Genomic DNA, 25,889 nt, shown 5'->3' with positions numbered 1-25,889 from the left:
ACCAGGAGTGGATGTTCTCACGATGAGCATATCCTTGCAATTAGCTATTTTGGTGGCACACAATTGCCATATCTAGCTGTCAGATTTTTCTAGGCAGGAGACTACATAATCATTCAGTAATATTAGAATGACCCTGGATGTTTCTCTCCAATGGGACTTCCTGACCTAAACTTTTCCTGGGCATTAGATTTACTACCACCTTGGATTCTCTGGTAATAGATGTATTTGTTTCTTTTTCTCCTAAACAGGTATGGCACTCAGTCATTAAAATGTAATCACGTGGCCCATTTATTGCCCTTTCATTTTCATATTGACTTGTGGAATTAGCAAAGAAAATGGCCATTTCCCTAGGAATTATTGCTCTGTTCTGTTGCTCTCCAGAAATATAGACCATTCTCCCAATTGAAATATACATTAATCACTTCAGGAAATTGCTTCCCCCATTGGAAACTGATAGCTCACATCGGAATGTTTCCACAGCACAGCTGATGACAATTACGACTCACTGAAATTTCAGTTTTCTTTGATTGTGACATAAAAATTGGGACATAAATTAAAACCTAATTATCCTTTAAGGGTAATTGGGGTTATAAAACCAAGAGCCTGGGAGTCAGTGTGTCGATATCGCAGGAGTGCAGTGTCTGATGAAATGTATGTGCTCTGTCCCAAAGCAGCCTTTCATATGAAATGGTTGAGGATAAGGTAATCTGTGCAGTGTGTGCCAAGAGAGCACATCAGACTGAGTGACAGACTTGGAGAAATATAGTGAGTTTCTAAGACATCTTGGAACAATTAAGGTATACTAAAACTGCCATGGGAAGGGATGGAAAAAAGCCCCAGTCTTCACCAGTGAAAGTGCCTGGTGGTGGAACAAGGGACTCAGCGCCAAGACTCAGCCAGACTCAACCCAACTCACTGTGCTTGGAAATTGAGGTTCTCTCTCATCTGGGACACAGGTGACACCACTTCGTTGGTTCCATACAATCTACATCATCAAGGTCCATAAGAGGAGAATGGACTTTGTTTTTCATAAAGGGCATGATCTGCAAAAGCTGCAGAAACAAAAAAAATTTTGGTAAATCAAGTCATAAGTCAAGTGCATGAAGAGAACTTGTTAAAGGAAGCCTTGGATTATTCTTTAATGCAGGGATTACCCACACATCTGCAGTTGCCTACAGGGCCACCACTTGATGACGCATCTTTTTATACTCTCCAGGCCAAATCCTACCCACTGAAATTTCCCAACCTTGTACCCCAAAGCTTCTTATGGCACAATCCCTCCTCCTCTGTTCTGGATTTTCAAAAAGGTTTCACTTTCCTGTCTTCCCTGAGAATTAGTCACTCCCCCTACTGTGCACTATTCATGTTTTTGAAAGAGCCCATGCCCATCACATCACACTGAAGTTTCCTCTGTCTTGGTCACTCATCTGAAAGCCCCTGAGGGGCTTTGACCATATCTTATTCCTCTTTGTTTCTCTAGGGATGTGTGTAGTTGGGCACATAGTAGGTGCTCATGAAATGATGCCGAATATAGTGCATCATCGAAACAGCATAAAGCCATATTTCTAACTTTTTTTCCGAAAGATAAACATTGCTACAAGGTATTAACTATGCAGAAGATTTGACCAGACCCAACCCCCTTTCAAAAACAGGTTTTCTGTTGCTTCCTTTCAAACAAATTTCTGCCCACCAGGCAACATAAGGAGCCAGACTAGGGTTGCCAGCAGACCTCTATTTTCAGGTGAAGTGCCAGTATCCTTGAGTCCCCTGAGAATCACAAGAGAGAAATGCAAAGTCTAGATTATTTCCAACATCCCTGGGAAGCCAAGGCTGGAAAAAGTTACCTAGGGAAAGTGGAATGTCTGATCTGGGCTTTTACAGCCTTATTTCATAATTTACTTTCTTATCTACTGCCCCGCAGAACAGAAGAGAAATAGGTACAAACATATCAACAAAAGATCAGAACTTGATTCTCAATGGCAAAGGCAAGTATACATTATAAATAGCAAAACAGCTGGCTTGACCATGTTGCCGGTCACTCACCCAGCTGAGGGATTTGAATGACATCATAACCCTCGAGAGGGTATTGCTAGCCAGCTGGTGTTATTTAGAATACACGAAAATTGGAGAAAGAAAAAACACTCACACACACACACACACACACACACACACACACACACACAGGTTCAAGGTATGCAGAAAAATATGAACAAGTAGAAAATAGTTTGCCCCTCAGATGCCTTTCCCCGTGGGTGGGGGCTGAGGGGTGACAGAAAGCCTAATAGAGGAATGAACAAAAATATTTTATTTTTCAACTGGCTTTACAGCTCAGCATAGTCTTCGTTGTGTCTTGAGCACAAAGTACAAGACAGTGTCCTAAAGACAGAGCGAACCTGATGCTGCCGGTCTTTTCTGTAGGTTAGGAGGTGAAATCATTCCCTTCCCTCACTCTGCAACTAGGACAAGGGGTCACCAAAGTGCTGTTTTCCAATCTATTTCACTCTGGTCATCTCAGGGTTAAAATTGTAGGGTTTCCTAAAAATGGTCTTTTTTTCCTTTGTTTTTGTTTTTTGGGTTTTTTTTTAAATCTTCCATATGCTTTTGAATATAAAATTGCTTGCCCATCCCCCACTTATATTCCTTTAATACCAGTTAGGTGTATTATGTAGCAGACGTGTGTCTTCATGCCGAGTAGAAAGTTAATCAGAGAACAGATCCTTATTTTCTATGGCAGTATAAGTATTTTAATGTCTGCTAACCCTGTCACTAACACACATTCTTTTAAGGGAAAAAAATGCTTCTGTGCTCTAGTTTTAAAATGCAAAGGTATGATGTTATTTGTCACCATGCCCAAAAAAGTCCTTACTCGATAACTTTGCCAGAAGAGGGAGAGAGAGAGAAGGCAAATGTTCCCCCAGCTGTTTCCTGTCTACAGTGTCTGTGTTTTGTAGATAAATGTGAGGATTTTCTCTAAATCCCTCTTCTGTTTGCTAAATCTCACTGTCACTGCTAAATTCAGAGCAGATAGAGCCTGCGCAATGGAATAAAGTCCTCAAAATTGAAATGTGACATTGCTCTCAACATCTCCCATCTCTCTGGATTTCTTTTTGCCTCATTATTCCTGCTAACCAATTCATTTCCAGACTTTGTACTTCAGAAGCAATGGGAAAAATCAGCAGTCTTCCAACCCAATTATTTAAGTGCTGCTTTTGTGATTTCTTGAAGGTAAATATTTTTTACTCTTTCAAGTCATTGGGGAATTTTATTTAAATTGTGTGCTGTTTGCTTCTGCCTAGAACTGTTATTCACTTTAGAATTTTCATTGTTTCGGAACTGGGAGTTATTTATAAATTGCTGAATATGCAATTCTATGGGATCTGAAAAAATAGCTCCGGGAGATGGATGCATTTGGACAGATATCTGTATGAGTAGAAACTATTGCAAGGTACTTATACTAAATCCTCCACTTCTGCAGGGCTTCGGTGGTGTCATTATAGAAGATTCCTTTAAATCCTGTCTATGGCTAAGGGCTATTGAGCATGGATACAAACTTTGGGATATTTTTTTTTTTCGCAGGTGCAGATGTTTTATTTTTAAGACCGTGTGTGTGCGTGTGTGTGTGTTAATCCTGTCTATGGCTAAGGGCTATTGAGCATGGATACAAACTTTGGGATATTTTTTTTTTTTCGCAGGTGCAGATGTTTTATTTTTAAGACCGTGTGTGTGCGTGTGTGTGTGTGTGCGTGTGTGTGTGTGTGTGTGTGTGTGTGTGTGTAACTTGTCAGGACTTTATTATAAGGCATGCCACATACGAAGAGTTACATTTTAGATGATATTAAAGCTTTTAAAGATGAGATCTTTGGAACTAAGGTCCCGGAACTCTCTGCACTTATGCCCAGAGAGTCAAAGTTAGAGTGAAGTTTAATTTGCTCTTCCAAAAAAGAACTCCTTGACAAATCTCGCTGACCTCGAATATTTGTATAATTTAAACAATGCATACTGTACAAGGAAAGCAGAAATTTCTAGCAGCTGCTTTTCCAACTTCTCTCTTCTGAAGAAGACTTACATGGGCAAAGTTTGCACTTGGGGTATTGTGTTGTAAAACTCTGATTTTATGCTTGGTGTTATAAAGTCTCTTTAGGTAATTTTGGCTGCTGTTGTGAATGCACTGACTTCTCGTTTCTGATCACTGGCCCTAGTTCAAGTTTCCATTCTCAGCAAAATTATATCCTTCAAGACTTGTGTTTTGGTTTTTTTTTTTTTTTTTTTTTAATTTGCAAGCACTTTAAAGCCACTGTCACTGGCTCCACCGATACAATTTCCTGAGGGCTCAATTCATAAAATGTCCCTGCCACTTAGTGTAGCATTCATCTGCTGCTTTCAAATACTTCACCACTGGGATTTTTCTTAGTCGAGTAAGTTGCTTGGGAATTAAGGATACACCTTTGTCAGGCACCTGATTCTGCTATTTTTGAGATGGCAACACACACTAAAAGAAGTGAAGTAAACATACCTATATACTATGTGGTCTGGCAGCTGGAGTTTTTGTCTCCCTACTTCGATGATCATAAAAGAGGCTGTGGAATGTTATCTCTGCATTAATTACAAGTCTGGAAAATTGTCTCCAGATGAACTTTTCATGCTGTGTATGCTGAGCATTTCAGAAGTGAAGCTAGCAATAAGTTGTCACTTCTTCCTGTACATGATGTGGGAAGAGGTCAGAGGGAGCTGTGTGGTCTTTCAAAGGTAATTCAATGAGTAAAGGTGTCCTGCCTAGAGCAGAACCCACAAGCTGATTGTACTCTGAGGCTTGAGGTATTTCCAAGTGAGTCGGGGGGGAAGGAAGTAAGGGAGGAGACTGGAGCTCGAGTCACTATTCCAGGTGGTGACAATGGGCACACAATGGAAATTGGTGGCTTGATTGGGGGGCAAAATTGACTCAAATCCCAGCGATGCAATTTGTTCATTGTTTGAATGGACAAAAGGCAGCTTACCCAGGCTTATAGCATACCTGCCTGGGTGTCCAAATGTAACTAGATGCTTTCACAAACCCCACCCACAAAGCAGCACATGTTTTTAAGTCCTCAGTTTTCTATTCACATCAGCCTCATAATACCCACCCTGACCTGCTGTAAAAGACCTGGAACAAACAAAAATGATTACACCTACAGTGAGTATTTTCTTATGACTATTGCCCTCACATTTTACTGGGCATTTTCATTGTAGCCCAGACATCTGGAATCAATTGATATTCCATTTATTTCAGATAAAAAGAAAGATCTTTAAAATCTGAATTTGTGAATAATTTTCAAGGAAGAGTGTTCTGATTTTTTTCTTCTTTTTTTTTTCTCTTTCTGGTTCTTCCTCTTTTTCTCTCTGTCATATCTTTCCTTTCTATTCATTTCTTTAGTATTTGGCAAAATAAAAGGCCAAGGAAATGATGAACATATGGGGCCACTTGTTTAAAACTTTTAACTCCTAAGCAAGTTCATTATTGTTTTCTTTTTTGGGAACATAATGTGATAAATTCTCTGGTTCTCTGTGGGTGTGCTGGACTGTTCCCTGACTAAAGGAAAATGCACTAGAGGTTCTATCTTGTCCTAGAACTATAAGTACTGATATTTATCTGATAATATAACTCAGCAAAGAAACAAAGATCTATTTAAAAAATCTTAAGTCCTTAAATGCTAGAGATTTATACATATTGCTGGACTTACATGTGTTATACCAGAAATATCTATTAAAAATATAGTTTTGACATTTAATGAGGTTCTAAATTCACTAAGGCTATCAGCTGAGTAATTTTTCCCCTGGATTTTACAAAAACTTGAAGGCATCTACAGTTGCAGGTGCTTAGCCTTCAGCACTACTGTAAACTCAACAAAGAAAGAAGGTGGGAAGAAACAGGAAGAATGTATGTAGAATGACATACATTCTAGAACTGGCCCATTGAACACCAGAGTGTGGGGGTAATTTCTCCAAGATGAATTACAAGTTTGCCAAGTCCAGTTGGGTTGGATTTGCTAAGGTTTCTATTAAAAATATTGAAGGGGAAACCCCCACTACTTCTTTTATAACTGAGAAATATGAGGACTGGATGGTAACTTGCTTCTAGCAGTCTCAGTGGCTTTGGCTGTGTGGGGGTAGAGTATTTCCATTCAGAGTTCGTATTAAGAAAATGGAATAAATGTGCAGTTGAGCTTTTACCTCCTCTTCTATTTTATGTCCATTATTTATGATGATTTGCAAATAGAGGGTGCTTTTCATCTTCAGCTGTTTTACAAGCATTAACTAAATATTTACATTTTGTTAAAGAAAGTCAGGGGTTTGGGGTTTTTTTTTTTGTTTTGTTTTGTTTTTCCAATTGCTGGGCTGAAGATCTGGCCACAAAAATGGAAATCTTAATTAAAATGATGGTGCAAACTTTGCCACTGAGGCAGAACCATGAAGGTGAGAGCTCATGGAGAGCAAGGACGGTGGTCAGAAAATAAATGACTGAATCTGTTTCTCCAGAAGTGATGGGGTTGAGCAGACCTGCCACTACTGTGAGATTCAGAAAAGCCTCTTTTCATAATTATAGCTGCCAGCTTATTAACTCCATGACCCTTTTAATAGTGTCCCTCACCTACCAGCCTGCCGGTGGCTCTTCTCATGCTGTTGAAAGTAGATGCACCTGGAAGAGGTGAAGCTACTCACCTTGGGAGACTTCCTGGAAGAAACCACATCTTTGTGCCACAAGTAGCAATCTGGAAAAACTTAATGATAACCCTAGCGTTTTTTCTACTACTTAGCGTGAGGATGGAGACTTGAGCCACAGGAATCCTGCTCTTGGCAGGGCTGCCATTTGGCTGTCTATCATTGACTAAGTCATGCCAACCAGGGGTCCCTCGGTATATTTTGCTATAAAATTGATACAGTGACACATAAGTCCCTCCAAGAAGTGAAGTCAGAATTCCTGACTCAGGAGGAAAAAAAAAAAAAACACTTTAGCAGCTTTTGATCCCAGTGCCCTGTTCACAGAAGAGACTCTATACATGTGTTGATTTAATATTGGGCTTGAGGCAGAGGGCTTTAGAAAGCAGAAGGAATAGCATCTACGTCTACTTAGCATGAGCTAATTTCATTCCTAAATCCTCATATTTTTCCTTTTTTTTTTTTTTCCTTCCATTTGTGGTGGTGTTGACCGCTGATATTCCCCAGGTAAGAAATCTCTCTATCTCTCTGTCTCTTCTCTCCCTCTCTCTCTCTCTCTCTCCTCTCTCTCTCTCTTTCTCACTCTCTCTCTCTTTTTCTCACTCTCTCTCTCTCACTCTCTCTCTTTCTCACTCTCTCTCTCTCTCTTTCTCACTCTCTCTCTCTTTCTCTCTCTCTCTCTTTCTCACTCTCTCCGTGGTGTTGACCGCTGATATTCCCCAGGTAAGAAATCTCTCTATCTCTCTGTCTCTTCTCTCTCTCTCTCTCTGTCTCTCTCTCTTTCCCACTCTCTCTCTTTTTCTCACTCTCTCTCTCTCTCTTTCTCACTCTCTCTCTCTTTCTCTCTCTCTCTCTTTCTCACTCTCTCCCTCTCTCTTTCTATTATTAAGTGAAAAAAAATTATAATGATATATAGTGTTTTCACAAGTCCTTTTTTGTCCACAATAAATTCTTCTTAATTAATAGCCAGGGAATGATGTTCTGGTTAATTTGATATTCTGGTAATAATGAATGCATCATCTGTGGCTGGCCAAATTTTAGAGAATTTAAATTAGCAAAACATATTTGGCCCCAAGTTTGTACTGAGCACACTTTAACCTTTTATATTCAAAAGTTTTATCAGAATCTCAGAGTGATGTGGGAATCTTCCTGTAATAATAGCATCTTTCATGTACATAGTCGATGTTTCTAGATATTTCATTTCATTTCATTTTAATAGGCACACATAAAAAGTGGGTTCCACGATGACTTCTCCAAGGATCCACAGTAGCAAGAGGATCAAATACAACTTGTCTGATGCCAAGACATGCTCAGCCCGCTACCCCCAGTGGCCTCTCATGCACTTTACTTTACTTCTGTGCCGGGCAGTTGTGGTTAATGGCAGTGATGGAATATTGAGAGTCCCACCCCCACTGCCCTTGCAAGGACCCAGAGAAAAGCTGACCCTCCTTCTGTTTCTTCGGCAGGTAAAGATGCGCATCATGTCGTCATCGCATCTCTTCTACCTGGCCCTCTGCCTGCTCACCTTCACCAGCTCCGCCACCGCTGGACCGGAGACGCTGTGTGGGGCAGAGCTGGTGGACGCTCTTCAGTTCGTGTGTGGAGACAGGGGCTTTTATTTCAGTAAGTAGCCCTCTCTCTTCCTGTGCTGCTAAAGTCTGAAGTGTGTGGCTCTGTGGATTTACAACCACAGGGAGTGTGTGAATAACTGAATGACTGCCCGTGGCTGGCAGCCATCCTCAGCCTCTGAGATTCCTCACCTTAAAGTAAGCATAGTGTTTCAGCAGAGCTTTGGCAGGTTTTGCAGATTTGGGATGGAATTTTCCTGCTTAACTGTTTGTCTTTAACTGCTTCCTGCTGAGCCTTACTTCAGTGGCTGGTAGTCACTATTCCATTTCTTTCAATGAAAGAAGGGTACAAAATGACCCTGGTGTATTGAAGTGCACATATAAACATATGGAATACATGTAGGGCTGTTTTAAGTGCTTTTATTTGGGGTAAATTAGTAAGGACTCTGTAGTCGTGTAGACTTGAAAAAAGAATTAAGGGGCACATCCCAGATGTCTCCATGCTATATGAAATCATCATGAACACACAGAAGGTGAACTTCGCTCAAAGGCGCGTTGCAAATACATAGGCTCCCTTTAAATGCAAACTGAAATTTCATACTAATTTGCCCCCTATGCAAATGGACCTTGATTTTTTTGTTGTTGTTGTTATTGCTCTCCTTTAGCATAGCTCTTCTCTGGGACTCTCCAGTGATATCTTCATCTGGAAAAGGATCTCTGACAAATACAGGGTCACTTATCTCATAAGTAAGACTCAGGTGATTACAAAGTTGACAGTCAATAAAAAGTAGATAGCCAAGTCAGTGCTTGCAGATAATAAACATAAGCAAAAGTCAATGGTACCCAAGGGAACTGATCACTTAAGGAATCTACCCACATGTGTCTATCTCACTGTAATTATAGGACTGTGAAATATGTAAAGCCAGATGCTCATTCTGTATAATTCTTTGGAATTTTAGAGAGTTCCAGGAAACTGAGCATGAATCATTCTTACAGGTTCATATCACTCAAGTGTAGATAGCTTACCTCAGTTACCCACTGAGCTTTGAATAGCTCCTGTGATGACTCACACACTTGAAATTTCTCTCATCTTCTTACTAAATGTCAGCCTCTCTCTAGGCAGGTGGTGTGTGTGTGTGTGTGTGTGTGTGTGCATGTCTGTCTGTCTGTCTGTCTTTCCATTAGCATATGACTGGCAGAAGAGGTGAGCATATATCAGTCTGGAGATGAGTAGGGGAAATGGGAAGGAAGAGGCTGGTAGGGGGAGACTGGTGATCTGTACTTATCGTGTATTTGGCATTAAATAGTCTTTAAATGACTAGTGACAGAGAATCAGATGTAGTTTCTCTTATTTGAATGGGCAAATTCCCACTCTCTGCTTCTAGCAAGTACTTTAATTGAATGAATTCATTTATTTTTCTGGCAATAAAGCAAATCTATCCAGTTCTCTGTTGTAGGGTAGATGAATGAGTTCATTGGGTGGGTACTTTTCCAATAGCACACTTGTTTTACCTTTAAAACATTCTGTGAAAGGTAATTATGTGACATCAACATAACTCAACAGTGGGTTGTAATTATTCTATAATTTGCAGCTACTGATCCACATTTTTAAAAAAATGAATAAGTGGTTCTTACTTACTATTCTTATTATTCGCAAGAGGATTTTTTTGGCCTTGGTAATACATTTGTACAATTTCCTTTGACCCAGTTCACTAGGTAGTGGTCAAGCCTACAAGTGTCCTCCATTATGTGCCAGGTTGAACTGTGATGTTCAACATGGCATGCTCCAAGATTTCCATGCATGGTGCATGAAAACTGGATCCTTCTATTCATGTGATACTTGCATTAAATGATGAAAAATGAGAATGGAAAGAATGATTTCTTCTTAAGTAACTGTATGACACTTATATAAATTCACACAGACACATAAGAGTATTGGACAACTATAATGGAAACCAATTTCAAGGCACTGAAAGGATTCTTTTGTTCTGTTACTATAAAGATCAAATTTTAGCAAATGTTTTAAAGTTCTGTTTTAATAACATGAAAGGGGAAAGTTATATATAGCAATCCTTGATGTTTACAGTATGACTTTGGATAGAAAGGGGTTTTGTAAACTGTGTGTTATTGTCAGTGTTGTCATTGAGAGTATATGTTTCATATGTTCCCCCTTATAGAATTCCATGACTTATGTTAATACGTTGTCTGACATAGACTCTCATGCACAGATGTATTCTTGTTAACTTTCTAATCAACTGGGAAATCCTGTTTGCTCAAGCAAAGTTTGCCCCTTTAAATTCTTTTAATTTAATTTAAGACATTGATGGAGCATCTTCTATGAGTAAAACACTGTACTAGGCATGAATGAGATGCCTGGAAATGAATGAAAATGGCCTTGCCTTCAAGGAGCTCACAGTCTATTTGGGAGGGAAGAATATGCACATAAATATTATCAAGAGAAAAATAACTATGAAGAATAGATTATATCCTTTAGGCTTGTCTTGATTATTTTGTCTCATTTGGCTTCTACTGCACCATGAATAATGCCCTCCCAGTGGGCTTCTTGATACCAAAAGACATATCCCAGTGTCTTGCTCAATGCCTGGCTGATACAGTAGCTACCCATATTTGATTGTTGAACTGACAGGATTGAATTGAATCGAATCCAGTTGAATCTAACGGAATTACTTGTTTGGGATCTTAGTCTTAAGAACTATCAAAGAATTAGGATTGTGAAGTACTTTGGACAATACTTGTCACCTCATGTTCACCCAGTCATTTGATAAAACTTATCAATGTTATATTCGTACTGAATATAACATACAGTAACAGTGACTTAGACGCTGCATTTTGGTCATCCCCAACCTACATTGATGGTCTGTTTTGTGTCTGAGCCAATTACTCTTACAGGCATTAACTGTTGTCAACAAATTTTATTGAGTTTCCTTTTCATCCCCTGAGATTTACTGTGTGTGGAGAAGTCAGCTCTAACCATTTACAGTCTTTGAAATACTTCTAGAGAGAAGCATTCTTCCCCCACCTCTGTCCCCTGTCAGTTCACTCTTATTGTTCCATTTTGGAAGTACAGATAGTAGAAGGCAGTTTCTGATCTTAGTTTGAAATTCAAACATCTAAAAGAATATTGCTTCCATATCTATCTCTTTGTTGTCAGTCCAGAATATTTAACAAGGAGAGTGTTTTAACCATTGAACTTTTGAATAAAATTTTTTGTAATGCTTACTTTGTATAGACCAAATTTTGTGAATGAGCTCATATTTCCCTTCAAGCCCAAGTTCCACTGGAGCAGTGGAAGCAGCCTTCTTGATTGTTTGTTTCATGAATATCTTCCCAGCATAAGTGGAATAGTTCATCCATAATTAATATAGCTTCCCCAGACATTTTATGAAATGAAAGATCCAGTAAAGAGCTAATTACTGATTCTTCTCTATACATCATAGCAAGAGAGCCTATCAACCAGCCTTGTGCTCTCATAGTCCTGTGAGAAAACTGGTGGCATAATGGAGGTGAAAGCACATTAGGAAAGAGCTGGCTATTATCTTACTAGATTGATGGAGCCCTTATACAGGGTGGCTCATTACAACCTTGTTTTGCATGAAACACATCAAGAAGAAAAGAGCTTCAAGTGAAATAGGAGAAGTTAAGCTTGCCATAGATATAATTTTTGACAACCGTAGTAATTAACCATTTTAACATGCTACTTAGGGGCTTGTAGAATTTTTCTCCTTGGAGATACTTAAAAAATTAACGGACAATCCACCACCTTGGATGGTTTCAATTAAGAGTAACCAAAAGAAAGAGAGTTTCTGGGGTCCTTTTTAGTTTTAAGAGTCTATAAACAGTCCCTTAAATAAACTGTATATGCTTTACCTCAGCAGTCTGGGAAAAAGGAGAAGTAAATCAATTAGAAAAGAAAGTTGGATACCCTTTCAGCTCTTCCAGATTTATAGCTTTTGTAAAGCATACTTCCAATGCATAGTTATTAAGAACAGGTCTGTATAAACGAATGGCATTCTTCATGTGTTAAAACATGCTGTTTTTTAAGAGTTTAAGTGAAACTTTGCAATTAACTTTCATTGTTATTGATTGCAACAACCTTCTGAGATCTAGGTTATTGTTATTAACTCAAGCTTCTTTCCTTTGATATATAGTACTCAGAAAACTACTCCAGACCTGCCATTCATTAGCTGTATGACTTTGGCAGGCATTTAAACTTCCTGGGCTGAAATGTCCTTGTCTATAAAACAAGGGGATTTTGTTAAAGTAAATAACCTCTTCTAACTTTAACAGACTCGTAGTCTATGTTGTAGTTAACAAGGATTTGGTGCTATTCAAGAAAGGAGAACCTTGGATTTAAGTAGTAACCAAAGAACATTTAGTCTCCTTTATCTGCTTTGCATAGTTTCTGTTGGTTCCCAAAGATAGGAGAGTCCACCCACTTAAAGAAAGAGGAGCCAGCTTCTTTGTTTTGTTTTGTTTTAAGCTGGGTTTCAACCCCTCTGGGATAGAATATAAGCTCATACATGATCAAATACATGCAGGTTATCTGGCCAAAGGAGCACATGCCTCATGAAAACAGAATGCCATATTTTTTTTGCTAGGAAGGACCAGCTGACAGTTCTCATATCTACATTTTCTCTCTCTCCTGGCTGTAGGGACAAGTGAGTAGGTTCATTTTTAGCTGCTCTTTAATAAATTAAAGAAGACAAATATTAATCCATAGGCTTCTAAATCTTCACCAAAAGCCTTTTCCTGGCCTATTGATACTGCCTTTCCAATTAAAGAAGACAGTACAATTTGGGGCATTGGAAGACACATTCATTCACCATTAGCATTGTTTTCAGTGGGGCTAGATTTAAACTGTACCATCTGCATTCCTTTGCTTGGTAGCCTTTAGACTGCCAGCCGTGCATTTGTATGATAGCTGGTCAAAGTTAGGGGTATAGATGTGGAAAAGCTTTTCTCTTTGAAACTAATTGGTACATGTGGGTTTTGACCTTATGGCCCTGGTGTCATTAGTGCAACTAAACTAATAGACCACAGACATTGTTAAAGAAAAGCAATGAGTTTTTATATTGACCGCAAATGCTTGCTACTCTACTCTTTAAATACACCCAAGAGGACCAGCCTGTGCAACCAAGGGACCACTAAGAAAATGATGGTTTCTGTGCAGAATTAGAAAATAATTTCCATTTTTCTGACATGTTAATGCTCTTCAAAACTATCTTCTTCCTGATGGAGAATTATAAGCAGGAGAGTGAAGGGTTTAAGACCAAGAGCATGGGCTCTATTGCCAAGCATCCAATGTTTGAACCCCAGCTCTGCAACTTACTTGGTAGGTGACCTTGAGTAAGTTCCTTAACTTCTTTGCTCCTCAGTTTCCTCACCTGTAAAATGGGATCTGCCTTATAGAGTTGGTGTTAGGATTAAATGAGTTAATATATTAGGATATGATAACTTAGAATACTGCATGGCACATAGTGAGCACCATACACATGTTACCTATTAAACTTACATATTCTCTTCTGTGATCAACTGCAGAATCTATGGCAAAAGTTGAGGTACCTGAACAACCCAATTAATTATACACTCATTTTCTCTCCTTGGGGGACAGCTGATAAAACCTGCTGTTAGTAGTAAAAATTATGTAATAGTATTGATAACTGTAATAAGAAAAATGTCTTATGTTTGTCTAGTATAATTACTTTTTCAAAATCCAGTTGTTTCGGGTCTCTCACTTTGCCTTTACCCCAGTCTTGGTGGGCAAGAATTATTGCTTTATTGGACAAATGAGAAATGTGAGACATGGAGATTTTGTGACTTACCTCACTTATGGGATCCAGAACCAAAGCCAAGGTCTCTTATCTCCAAGAAGAGTATTCATCTGGTCATTCACATTGTTTAGAGACTCAAAGTGTTGTAGCATAGGGAGATGCTTCTCAAATCCCAGTCCTCTTCTGAGTGATAAGGAGCAGGAATCCTGAGATGACCCAGTTGATTTGAACACTCCCTTAAAAGGAAGCATGATGGAGATATCCATGTAATGACCCTACATTTTACCTTCTGGAAAAAATTGAGGAAATACTAATAGTATTTCCTCAGCATGCACAGGAAACTTCTTTGATGAGAGGGTGCTGCTGTACGAGAACCTTCCCAGACTGCATTTTTTGATCCCAGTCAGACAGAACTCTGCAGCTCACCTGTGAACACTCGGATTCTGTGTGATCTGAGGGAGCCTCTCCTCTGGCCAACTTCAAGTTTTCTTCTTCGTTTGCCACTTCCTCAAGTGTTTCATTTCTTGAAACTATTAGTTTGTTGTTTTTTCTCAAAAACCTACTGAGGAAGGGCTGTTGAGTTGGACCAAGGCTGCTTCTTCGGTTGCTACGAGAGTGGTGGTAATGGAGAGGTGCTCACAAGAAACCATAATCTAGATAGTGAGCCAGGCAGGAAGAGACTTCCCCCAGCCCTACCATGAAAGGAGTTGTGGGAGCAGCCAAGGGTCTAAAGATGTAAGACTTCCACCTGTACAAGTATCACTCAACCACTTGAAGACAATTGATACCGGAATGTTTCATATCTTCAGTGGCTGGTAGGGTAGATGTTTTGGATCCAAGAGAGAGTTTTGGCCCTCTATATATTCAGTTGGCCTCTAAATACCTTGTCCAGACATCATGGGCCATGCCAGCATTCCTCAGGGCCTCCATCAGAGTCAATCTCATCTCTTCAGCAGCTTTCCTTCTGATTTCACATTCTACAACAAAGATTCAGACACAATAAAAACAGGCACAAGCTTTCTCCCAAGGAGATTGCTCATTGTTTTTAAGAACAGGCTACAAAGGCTTTGCTCTTTTGTGCAGCCAGATGTCTTTGACAATCATGGTGGCAAAAGATCGTCTTTGCACTAAGCTGCTGCCCTGGCAAAATTCCATCCTACACCTCTCCATGAAACATCAGCAAGCACTTACATACCAAAGAATTACTTTCAGTTGCCTGGAAAGTTCAAACCCACAGGCCTTATTAGCTGTTACACTAAGGAGATGACAACATAGCATCATGTTTGTTTTTATCTATATGTGAGATCATGTTTAAAACATAGCAAAGAGCTGTTATTTGACATGCAATTCCCTAACTGCAGTAAGCTGTATGCCTATTTAATGCATTGTTTAGTCTCACATTGGCTAAAGCCACTTAGAGAAGCACTTGGAAAGTTCTGGCTTTTCATTCTTGGCATAGCTGCCCCTCTTACTTTTTCACTGAACCTTAAATACCAAGAAAAACCCTTCACTTACGTTACATCTGGCATATGCCTTTATGCAATTGGCCAGAACCTTTGCACGTGGCCCTCTGCATTTGTCCTAAGGTAATTAATGGCTTTGCAATATTTGATCATTAGCAACATGGACACAAAGAAAAATTGTGCAACCAGCAGAGACTACACAATTTTTTAAATTAAAACCTTTTGCATTAAATGCTCAGGCATTCTTCAGGGATAAGGGTTTTCATGTAAAAAAAAAAAAAAAGGCATGCTGAAACCCTTGAAAGATGTACAAGAACCTGATTATTAAGTATGCATCTCTCGAATATCTCCCTCTTAAAACTATCTGATTATTCAAAGGAAATAACATTGAAGATTGCTACAAGTTTAAAAGTCCTGAAAAATCTAGTCAAACACTAAGGCTGAAACCCAGAACAAAGTGACATGTCCAAGGTCACACAGCTAATTAGTGACAGACGTAGAGGAGATACTGTTGATTCTGTTTTCTGATCCCAGTGCAGTATTTCTACATTTAGCAGCAATTAACCATGCCTATGTCAAAGTAACCTGGTAAATTAAAATTTACCAGGAGAAGTTTCCGATCAAGTTCATCCAAATGAACATAGAACTTGGTGGTTCTTTCATTCCAATAAACTCACCTGATACTCAATACTTTTGTTCTCTTGCTGTGGAAATTTGCACAAACTAAAATGATTCCCTGACTGTCTCCTGTATGTGCACAAAGACTTCAGATGTGCTTTCAGCATTCCAAGTCCACTTAAGGTCATAATTTAGACTATTATTGTATATTATATTATTCTGACTCTTTGGTCACTCTCTCCAATGTCAACTTTGGTAGAACTGCTTTGGAATGACTTAGCAAAGCTGCACTCCTGGAAAATCTGAAACAATCTGAGGAGTTGTTGGATCAGCTTTTTTTCTGGAGATTTCTCTGACTATCCCAGGCCAAAAGAAATTTACACCTGATTTTTTTGCAGACTCCCAAGCAAATACTCTATGAATCTCTTCTGATTTTGTTCTTTCATCTGTGGTCTTTATAAGATACTAGAAAGGCTGTTTGAGAGGCTTTTTTAAACTTTAAAAATTTGTCAGTCATAGAGGCAATTCTGTGAGGATTGCTGGGAAGATGGTTCTACCTCTGTGCCATTTACCCTGATGAAATGGGTCTTTCATCAGAGGCAAACTATTTAGAAAGTCTGCGCTGAGCCAATTCACATGCAGCCAACTCCTGATTGCCTATGAAACTGGGGAAAGGAGCACCAAGAGTTAGAATTCTGGATTAAACTGATTTGAGGACACTGTAGATTTCTCTTCTCCCTTCTTCCTGCCCTATTCCCAACCCCTTTATAAGACCAAATGACATGTTTTCATATCCCACTTCATTCTCATACTCCCTACTCGACTTTCCCCAACAGTGCCATTGACAGCAGGGTTTTTCAACCTCACCACTATCGACATTTTGGGCCAGATAATTTTTATTGGGGGAGGGGAGCTGTCCTGAGCACTATAGGATACCTAGCAACGTACTTGACCTCTACTCACTAGATGCCAACAGCCCCCTCCTTCCAGTCTACACAATCAAAAATGTCTCCAGACATTGCCAAATGTCTCCTGGGAGGCAAAATCACCCTCAGTTGAGAACTACTAGACTAGACAAGTCTCTAGAAGAGAAGCAACCAGAGAGGTGGGAAAACCACAAGTGAAAGTAACATATCAACCATCAGTCACTGTTTAATCAGGAGTCTGTGGTCCCTTACCTGGAGTAAGCAATGAAAAGAGTCACAGTGGTTTTGAAAGCTTTTCTCTGAAAATTAAAAGCTGTTCCTATAGGCTACTTAAAAGGTATTTGCAGACCTTCCCTTTTGCCTTATAGCTATGGAACTCATTTATTTTAGTAAGAGAAGTAAGGACAGGCAGAAATGGTCCAGAGCAAAACTGTATGCTTAGAAGTTTGATTGTGACCACCTGGAGCAAATGAAAAACAAGTTGGTTATTTTTGACCTCAACATTTGTGGCCGTTCCCTTCTCAGTCACATAATAAATAAAGTCTCAATTCCTTACAAGTAAAAAAAAAGCCTGGTTCAAAGGTAATGGCCACAAGTTTTCTACTCCTTTCTTGTGCCTTTCCTATCTGAGTGTTATCACAGTCATTTTCTTGTCCAGAGACAGTCAGAAGTTCCATGTTTTGGCCTGACTCAGCTCCCCTACTGAAAAGCTCCGTGACCTTGGAGAAGTTACTTCACATCCTTGGGTCTTGCATTCCTCATAATAAAATGGGAATAAAAATATTATACCTCAGAGTTGTTCTGAGGCTCAACTATAGAATATCTTTGGAAACTGAAAAGTCTATCCAAATATGACACTATTTATTAATGGGTTGAATTGAATGCTTTGCTTTGCCTCCAAAATCATGGCTCACAAAATTGTTCAATGGCTGAATTTCCACAAAGCCTTGGGCAATAATTTTAATCTAAAAAAGTTAATTTGGCAGTGTATTTTATCAACCTTCTTAATTAAAAAAACAAGTGTGTTGGTTGGTATCTACTATTCACATATCACTCTGTACTTAGACTGCCCAAGAGTTAATTAGTGGATCGTCAAAATGCTCACTCAGTTTTGTTCTTTATTTTCTCTCATTGGAGGCAGCAGAAAAGAGATGGGGCCTATCACTTTACCACACTGAGTTCGCTTAAAGAGTTTGTCCCCCACAAGGTGGTTAGGTAGTCACTGAGGTATCACACGTAGGCAAAAGATTTCCATTCTCCCAAGTCAGCTATTGGTGATTTCTGCTTAGCCTCAAAAAACAGTGTTCAGCAGACAAAAATGTATTCACTACTCAGAAAAGTGTCTTTGCTCTGTCAAGTTGCCCATCTAAATTGCTTTCTGATCACAGCATGACTTAGGGGAATTGAACTTTTTTTGTTTGTTTGAGCAAGGCGTTGATGAAATCAAAATTGTAAGTTTTATCACCATATGGACCAGTGACCATGTCTTCTATCCCAGGCACTTCATATCAGATTGGCTCTTAGAAACACATTTGACATAGTCAAGACACTTTTAAACAACACAAGCAAATAATGGTTACTGCTGCTGTGAATTTCATTCTCTCTGCTTTATCTTGAGCTCTTTCAGAAAAGCAGAGATTTAACAATTTTTTTCTATCCTCCACAGTATTCAATGTGGGGCTCTTAATAATACTCCTTAATCTGATACTTAAAAAGTCATTCCAAAAGCTATTTTCTTCTTCCAGTCCCCAGAACACACCCTATGACTTTCCATTTGCTACTGCCATCATTGTGAATCTGAGACTGAAGGTATAGGAAAAAAAAAAAAGTCTACAAGTCTACTTGAGGTGTCCCGTTCACGGCTGCCTCACTGAAAATTCCTAGTTCAAGAGTAAGTTTAGAGGGAGAGAACATTTCCTTGGCTACAAAGTGGAGTGGGGAGGGGCAGAGGGTAGGGAGGTTGGGGATAACTGGGTGGGGAACACAGGGTACAAATACAATTTCTGGTAATGGGTATGCTGCCAGTATGAAGCTGGCCCTCACATCATGGGCACAAGGGGTGACAATTAGCTTTAAAAATAAATAAATAATAAATAAATAAGAGTAAGTTTATTTAGTTAACAGGAAATTTTCAAATGCTACCAGACCCTCACAAATAGGTTCCACCTAAAGAAGTAGTTCTGAGACCGGAACTGCCACTCAATTCCTCTCTCTTATTCCATCTGAGTTATCTAAAAGGAGCAATGGTAGGATAGGGAAGGCATGCAACATAGGGTACATCCTTGGCAAATAAACTATGAGGTAGGTATAACAGCTGGAGCTCCCATCCTTGGAGAACACTACAAGTAGTTTCTATTTGCCACAGCAGAACTGAAGAATTGGAGAGCTAGAAAAAAACATATAGAGTAATCTAGTCCAGTGCTCTCACTTCCCAGATGAGAGAACCAGGGTCGAGAAAAAACATGATGTGCATGAGGTCACAAAGCATGCTGGTGGGAAAGCCAGAACTACAACTCAGTCACCTCATGCTCAGTGCAGAGCTCTTTTAAACAGCTGGAAACTTTAAACTTAACCTTGATAAACTCATGTGAAGGTCGTTCTTATACTATAGCCCATAAATTCAAATTGAACTGCTATATCATATCCTTCTGGTGTAACATATCAGAATAGTCTTTGAAAATTCAAGCTCTTACCATTTATGAAAACTTTCTTCAATTTCTACTGCCAATTGGATAACATCATCAAATCTGTTTATCACAAATCTGATCAACCTGACTGAGGGACTGTGAATCTTTGTAAACCCTACTAGTTTGATGGATTGGAGATTTTAAAAAGAAAAAAGTAAAGACCTAATTCCTTTTTAAAAATAATTTTAATGTGAAGTCATGTCAGTGAGTTGATTAGTTCATGCTTTTTTGTATTGCTTGCTAACTCGAAAGCCACCCAAAACAAAAGGTATTGTTGATGTGTTGTCTCTGTCTTCACACATTCCTGACTTGCTAGTCTTCCATGAAGGTCTTCCATGAAGAAGCTTAAATTTTCCTACGTATTTTGAGTTTTATGTTTCTTTCCATTAAAGTTTCCAGCCGTTCATAGACATATTTAGTTTGGCAGAAGGTAGTGGTGACTCATGGAATGAAGAAATTTGAAGGCAAAGCTACTGAAAATGGATCTAATTTCTTTTTGGGGTAATTTGGGAGCAAGCAATTGATAATTTGTCTAATTTTTCCTGGTTTCATCAACTGCCACACTGCCAAGTATTTGTTCCATATGGATGCTTTGCTATCCCTGAAACATGTAACAAATTTCAGCTGCACTATATCTAACATGGTCAAAGGGTAAGACTATTGTTGGCTCATTTTCTCATTGTTTTTGGCTGGACGTCCTCAATCAATGGCTATTGAGTGAAAAAACAGGATCATATTGAAACCATTTTCAGCTTGTTCCTTCCTATGGATCTAACCATTTCACTGTGAGTTTGTCAAGCATAGCATATGTTCCCTATTAAAGGGATGACTATGTTTTCAGCATAGATGCAACTGCCAGTTAATTGCATTCACCTTATAATTCCACTCTCTCAATTTGGTGTAGAGATGTTTTTGGCCCTCCAAATATGTCTTCTTTTCTGCTGATTCTTGCCTCCCAGTATGGAACAGATATTTGAGGATAAATTTTGAGAAGATCAATGACACAATCATACAATAGGCATCATTTTAGGCTTACCTTAAGATAAACAGTCTGTGGTCCCTGAGTAATGTGAATTGTAAGACTTGTGAAAGGCATTAGTGTCACAAATCTGGCTGGCATTTCTGTAGATTATTAGTGCTTTGCATGCACTTATGCAATCTCTCTTACCGGATAAGTCAGATGAGGCTGTTTAGTAACATTGTTACTAAAAGCACCATGCATTTAAAGCTAAACATACAGAAGGACTTACTTCTGGCGGATTCTGAAGAGGGCACTGGCCACTTAGCATCTTAAAGTCATCTCGTGGGTGATTGTTTTCAATCACTATAAATGATTTTGATGCCCCCCCCCCGACTACCACATAGAAACAACAGCAATAAGAACAGAAAAGTCTATCTCTTAGAAGAAACCAGATTTGATTGATGGCTATGGAAGGTGTTTTGTGGCAAGAAACAATCTCTTGTTTATAATGGGCAAATTTGGTTGGATTAACAATTGTTCTAAAGGGCACATTTCAATGTTGCTTAGAAAAAAATTAACTTTATGTGTAAAGATAGATCTAGAACCCTTCTATTCAAAGGAACCTGAGAGATTGTTAGAAATGCAAAATCAGGGGCCCCAACCTCAAACCAATTAAGTCAAAATCTGTATTTTAACAAGGTACCCAGGGGATTTGTATGCACTTTAGAGTTTGGGGAGCCCTGGTCTAGAAAATGGCAGGAAATAACAGGTACATGGTTAATTGGTAGCCCTCATCTAATATAATAAGAGAGAGAATACAAAACAGAGCTCAACTTTCACTGAAGATTTGAAAAATGATGTTGGGGCCAAATTTGCTCATGGTCATTAACGATATATATGCTTATTCCCTTGTATCAAGTCCCAATTCCCTTAAGTTAGTGGAGCATTTCCTCAGAGGAAGTATAGAACTGCTCCAAGGATAACCCCATGGCCTGACCTTCTGTGAACTGGAAACTGGAACTCCTAATTGCTGTGGCTGCAATTTCCAAACCCATCACTGGGGCCAGGAACTGAGCTCCAGTCCTTAAGATCTTGCCAGTTTCTTTTTCAATAGTTACATTTTTCAAGAACAGCCAAACAAGAGTGCTTCAAAAAAAAATTTTTTTTCTAATTGCATTGAGTGGACAAATGTGTGTTTTACTCATATCAAATTATTTTCTTTGTCATGCTCAACCAGGCTCTAATATTATTTCTTATGAGTCCAAGTTGATTAGTTTCACTAGGGTTGCTATTGGGATTTAAGAGAAATGGTTTTAAGATGAGACAATAGTATTTCTGTCACCTATCAGAAGGTGAAGGGCAAAATTTAAAACTGCTTTTCAAAGAGACACAGCTGGCTTCCAGCCTTCACTAGATCCATTCTGGAACTCAACAAGTTCCCCAGCTTGATCCCATTAGTGAAGGTCCAGGTATCAGAAGGATGTGCTTCTTCAGAAGGACACTGTCCAACAGCAGAGCAAGTATAAGTGAGAGAAGGTCAGTTTGTAACTTCTATTCCTTGAAATGCCACTAGAGAAAAGGGAGGTCTCAATGATATTAAGATGAACGAAGACATTCCACCTCTGAAATGGGATAATTGTGATCTCTTTTCCCAATATTTCAGGCGAAAAAATAAGTCATCAATACAGTTTTCACATTTTCTTCACATACATTTTTCTTGAACTTAAAGTACTTGCCACCTCTTGAATATATTCAAGTCTAGGATAAGGTGGTATTGGACTTAGACCAAAATTATATGTTTGTTTAGACTTCATCTTCATCCACATTGCATCAAAATAATGTGGAGTAAGTCTAAACAAATCAAATATATGATTTGGCACTCTACCCATTACATAAATTTTGACAAGATAATCTGTAAGATCTGTTCCAGAATGAACATTTACTATTGTTTCATGGAAATCTCTAAAATCATTTAAGAAATTTAACTGGATATGGAGCTTATTGTTTATTTCTTTGTTAGCCTTTTTCTTGTCACTTTTGCTTGGTGCTTTAGTAAGATGTATGGAGGTAAAATTATGGCACTAACCAATTTAATTGTAGAATCATCAGCTGGGCACCTGCTCTGTACTAAGCAATACCTATGGGAAGATGAAGCCATGCCTTCAAGAGGTTTTACTCTAGTCCATAAGGACCCATTAAATATCAATCATATAACCCCAAGCCTGAGTAAGATGGGAATATTTCTCCCTATAATATTCCAGTCCACACCATCTGTTGAGTGCATCTGGGTGGCCAAACTGAAACGATGAAAGGAACGAGTAAAGCACAGACCTGTGCTCATGGAGTATACATTCTAGAGCAGATGTCACAAAATGGTGCCAGTTCCCACTCTCGTCCACTTGAATCTAGCCCAAGACATGTTTTGTTTGGTCTGCCCAATTTTTAAATTTTTGAATTACAAAAATTAAAAGATTTTAAGTAAAAACAAAGATTAACACCTTCTCTTGAAAAACTGGGTGACCTAGTATGCCTGGGCCTGCATTCCTGAGTGACAGATGTCAGCTGGAGCATTTTATGTAGGGTGTGTGCCCCTCCTGCTAATCACAGTGCCTTGCAGGCTTACTTTATTCGTTTATATACCCATCTGGCTTCAGCATACATTGACCCACATCACTCCTGCTCCAGATATGCAACATCTCTTTGGATATTAACCATACACCTTTCTCCTTTATTCAGTTCAACCCACATTTATTGTCTTTGTACTATAACCAGACACTAAGCTAACTACTGCTGGTTCATATGAATAAGACACAGACCTTATCTTTACAGAGCTGTATAATTCTCCTCAAACATAGCAAGTGTACAGCTCAGCTAAAATTTAGAAAACAATCAAATCTGTGGTTGGGAAAGGAAAACCCCAGATGTGAAAAACTGAACATTTCAATAATTTAGAAATCATCAAAGGGATATTTCTTTAAGAGCAAGTGGAGTTTTTGGCCAGTGACCTTGTGAAGCAGGAAAGGCCAGGTTCCCAGCCAATGCAATGGATGCGTTACGCAATCACCTAGAGTGTTTAGGACAGTGGAGACCATCAAACGCAACTCTTCAGACAAAGCAAGTTGTAGCATTATAGTTTGTTTTGCCCCAAGATCCAGAACAGCTGTTACCAATTCACTGGAAGATCCTTCCAGTCCCATCACTGTTTAGATCCTCCTCATCACTCACCAAAACTATTGCAACAGCCTCCTCAGTGATGGCTCTGTGATTAATCTTGCTCGACACCAGCCATCCCACCCTGAGATTAATCTTTCTAAAGCACACTTATAATCACTTTATCCCTTTTCTAAACAACTTCCAGTGACTATCCATGGCTAAGTAAATTGAGTCCAAACTCCCGAATTTAACAGTAAGACATTTTATGCAAGACCTCTGTCTGACTTTCCAATTGTATTTCCTAATATTTTCCAATTGCAGAGCTCTTAAACTGGTAGTCTATACATTGTATCCAGTCATAAGTATTTTGTCTGGCCAATACAGTGTTTTTATAAAAATTTGATTTATCTGCCAATATTTATGAAACAACCCTTCCCTTCTTATTGCATATGTTTTCTGCTTTAACAAAATCCCCACCACTCTCTATTGCCTTACTCTGGCCCATGTAACTCTCTTACATGACTCGCTTTAGTCATTGAGTTATTGACTTAATTGATTCATTGAGTTTACAAATTCCCCCCTACATATTTCAACATCCAACCTAGATGACTTATTACTGCATGTTTTATCTTCCTGGACTTTCCTCCTGTTCTTCTCTTAGATGTTGCCTCCCATGTAAAATCTTCTACCTGATATTAACTCTCTTGCCTCTAAAAGAGGAAAGCAATAACATTTCTCTTAAAGCACTTACAATCTCTCCTATTTTATGTTTTTTTTTCGTAAGTGTTCATGCCTTATACCATCTGGTTAACTATAAGCTCCTTGAAGGTGAGGGCTATGTTTTATTTATCCGTGTAAGATCTTGCTTACTACCTTACACACAGTATGGTCAATGTCTGCGTGGAATTAATTAAGTTATTCATTTTTCTTTGGCCTTACAGGACTAGGTTAGTTTTGTGTGCCTCATAAGAAGGCAGTAACTCATTTGAAATGCAGACATGGCTGAGTTGGAGGGCCCCCATGGACTTTCAGGCATTTTCAAGAAGGGAGTGAGAAATGTGTGTCTAAAGGAAACTACTGAGGGAATTTAGGTAAACAGAACATGATCCTTTTTGTTGGAAACTGGCTATGATCCCCAGATTAAAATACTATTGCATGCCTCACAAGGAGCATCGGCAAATCTTTAGTATGCTCAACTTGTGTTAGAATTACAGGAGTCAGTCTTTTCCTGGGGGCCCAGCTGAAACAGTGAATTGAGCCAAAGCCAGGTAGAGCACAAATACCCCCAAATACACCCAGAAAAAAATTGAAACAAGAAGAGTTCTGCAAGCTGCATTCAAAAGTGTCCACTTCTAAAGTTTCTGAGTACCTAGAAAGGGGCTCTCAATCCTGTTTGTCCTGGCAGAAGGACTATAAACAAATCACGAAGTTATGGAGTCAAATCTCAGGCTCCAGAAATGAATCCAACTTAATGAATTTTGATTGGAATGAACAGTTATAAAATATTGACCAAAAAGAAGAAAGTCACTCTTTTTAAATGTAATTATATTAGTTAATGTTTTAGGGACTACTATATACCTAGCATCGTGCTAGAAACCAAGAGAAAGCTGAAACAAGAAAGCCAGAGAAAACAAGTAATATTAATGAGCACCTACCATCCTCGCAAAGGGTAACATAAAAGTCTGCCTTAAGGTTACCTTCAATCTGGTTAAGAAAGCAACACTTACTTGTATGTAAACATAATCATCATAAACCTATAGAGTTAAGTAACTAATAATATATAAAAACAGTATTCATTTTCTTTCCTATTCCTTATGGACATGGCAGATCTCAAAATATGTTTACTGAATTTCCAAATAAATACTAAAAATTTTCATTTTTTCCCTATATATACAGTCTTGTGAGGTCTTCCACTGGCTTAAAATATGGAATTTGTCACCTTCCTACACTTTCTGCCTGCCTGGGTCTTTGGCTAGATAGAGGTATGAGTGTTTTCTGTAGCCTGAGAGAGGCCAGAAATGCTGTGTG

At 38.9% G+C, this 25,889-nt stretch overlaps 1 protein-coding gene across 4 annotated transcripts in view; it reads left to right on the top strand.

Annotated features, from left to right (window-relative positions):
* Window positions 1-2,947: 2,947 nt before the first annotated feature.
* Window positions 2,948-25,889, top strand: part of IGF1 (insulin-like growth factor 1 (somatomedin C)) — a 75,003-nt gene continuing 52,061 nt past the window's right edge. For 2 of the 4 annotated variants that reach the window (XM_008585950.1, XM_008585949.1), the window contains exons 1-2: window positions 4,900-5,170; window positions 8,160-8,316. In XM_008585950.1, coding sequence (XP_008584172.1) covers window positions 5,156-5,170; window positions 8,160-8,316 — 172 coding nt within the window. In that variant the 5' untranslated portion in view covers window positions 4,900-5,155. Of the gene's footprint in view, window positions 3,226-4,899; window positions 5,171-8,159; window positions 8,317-25,889 lie in introns of those variants that run through there. The other 2 variants (XM_008585948.1, XM_008585947.1) reach the window with 2 other exon arrangements.

The sequence above is a fragment of the Galeopterus variegatus genome, unplaced genomic scaffold (assembly GCF_000696425.1).
Source record: "Galeopterus variegatus unplaced genomic scaffold, G_variegatus-3.0.2 Scaffold3770, whole genome shotgun sequence".
NCBI classification, from domain to species: Eukaryota; Metazoa; Chordata; class Mammalia; order Dermoptera; family Cynocephalidae; genus Galeopterus; species Galeopterus variegatus.
The sequence above is the reverse complement of the archived record's forward strand: the minus strand, read 5'-3'. Positions and strand labels throughout refer to the sequence as shown.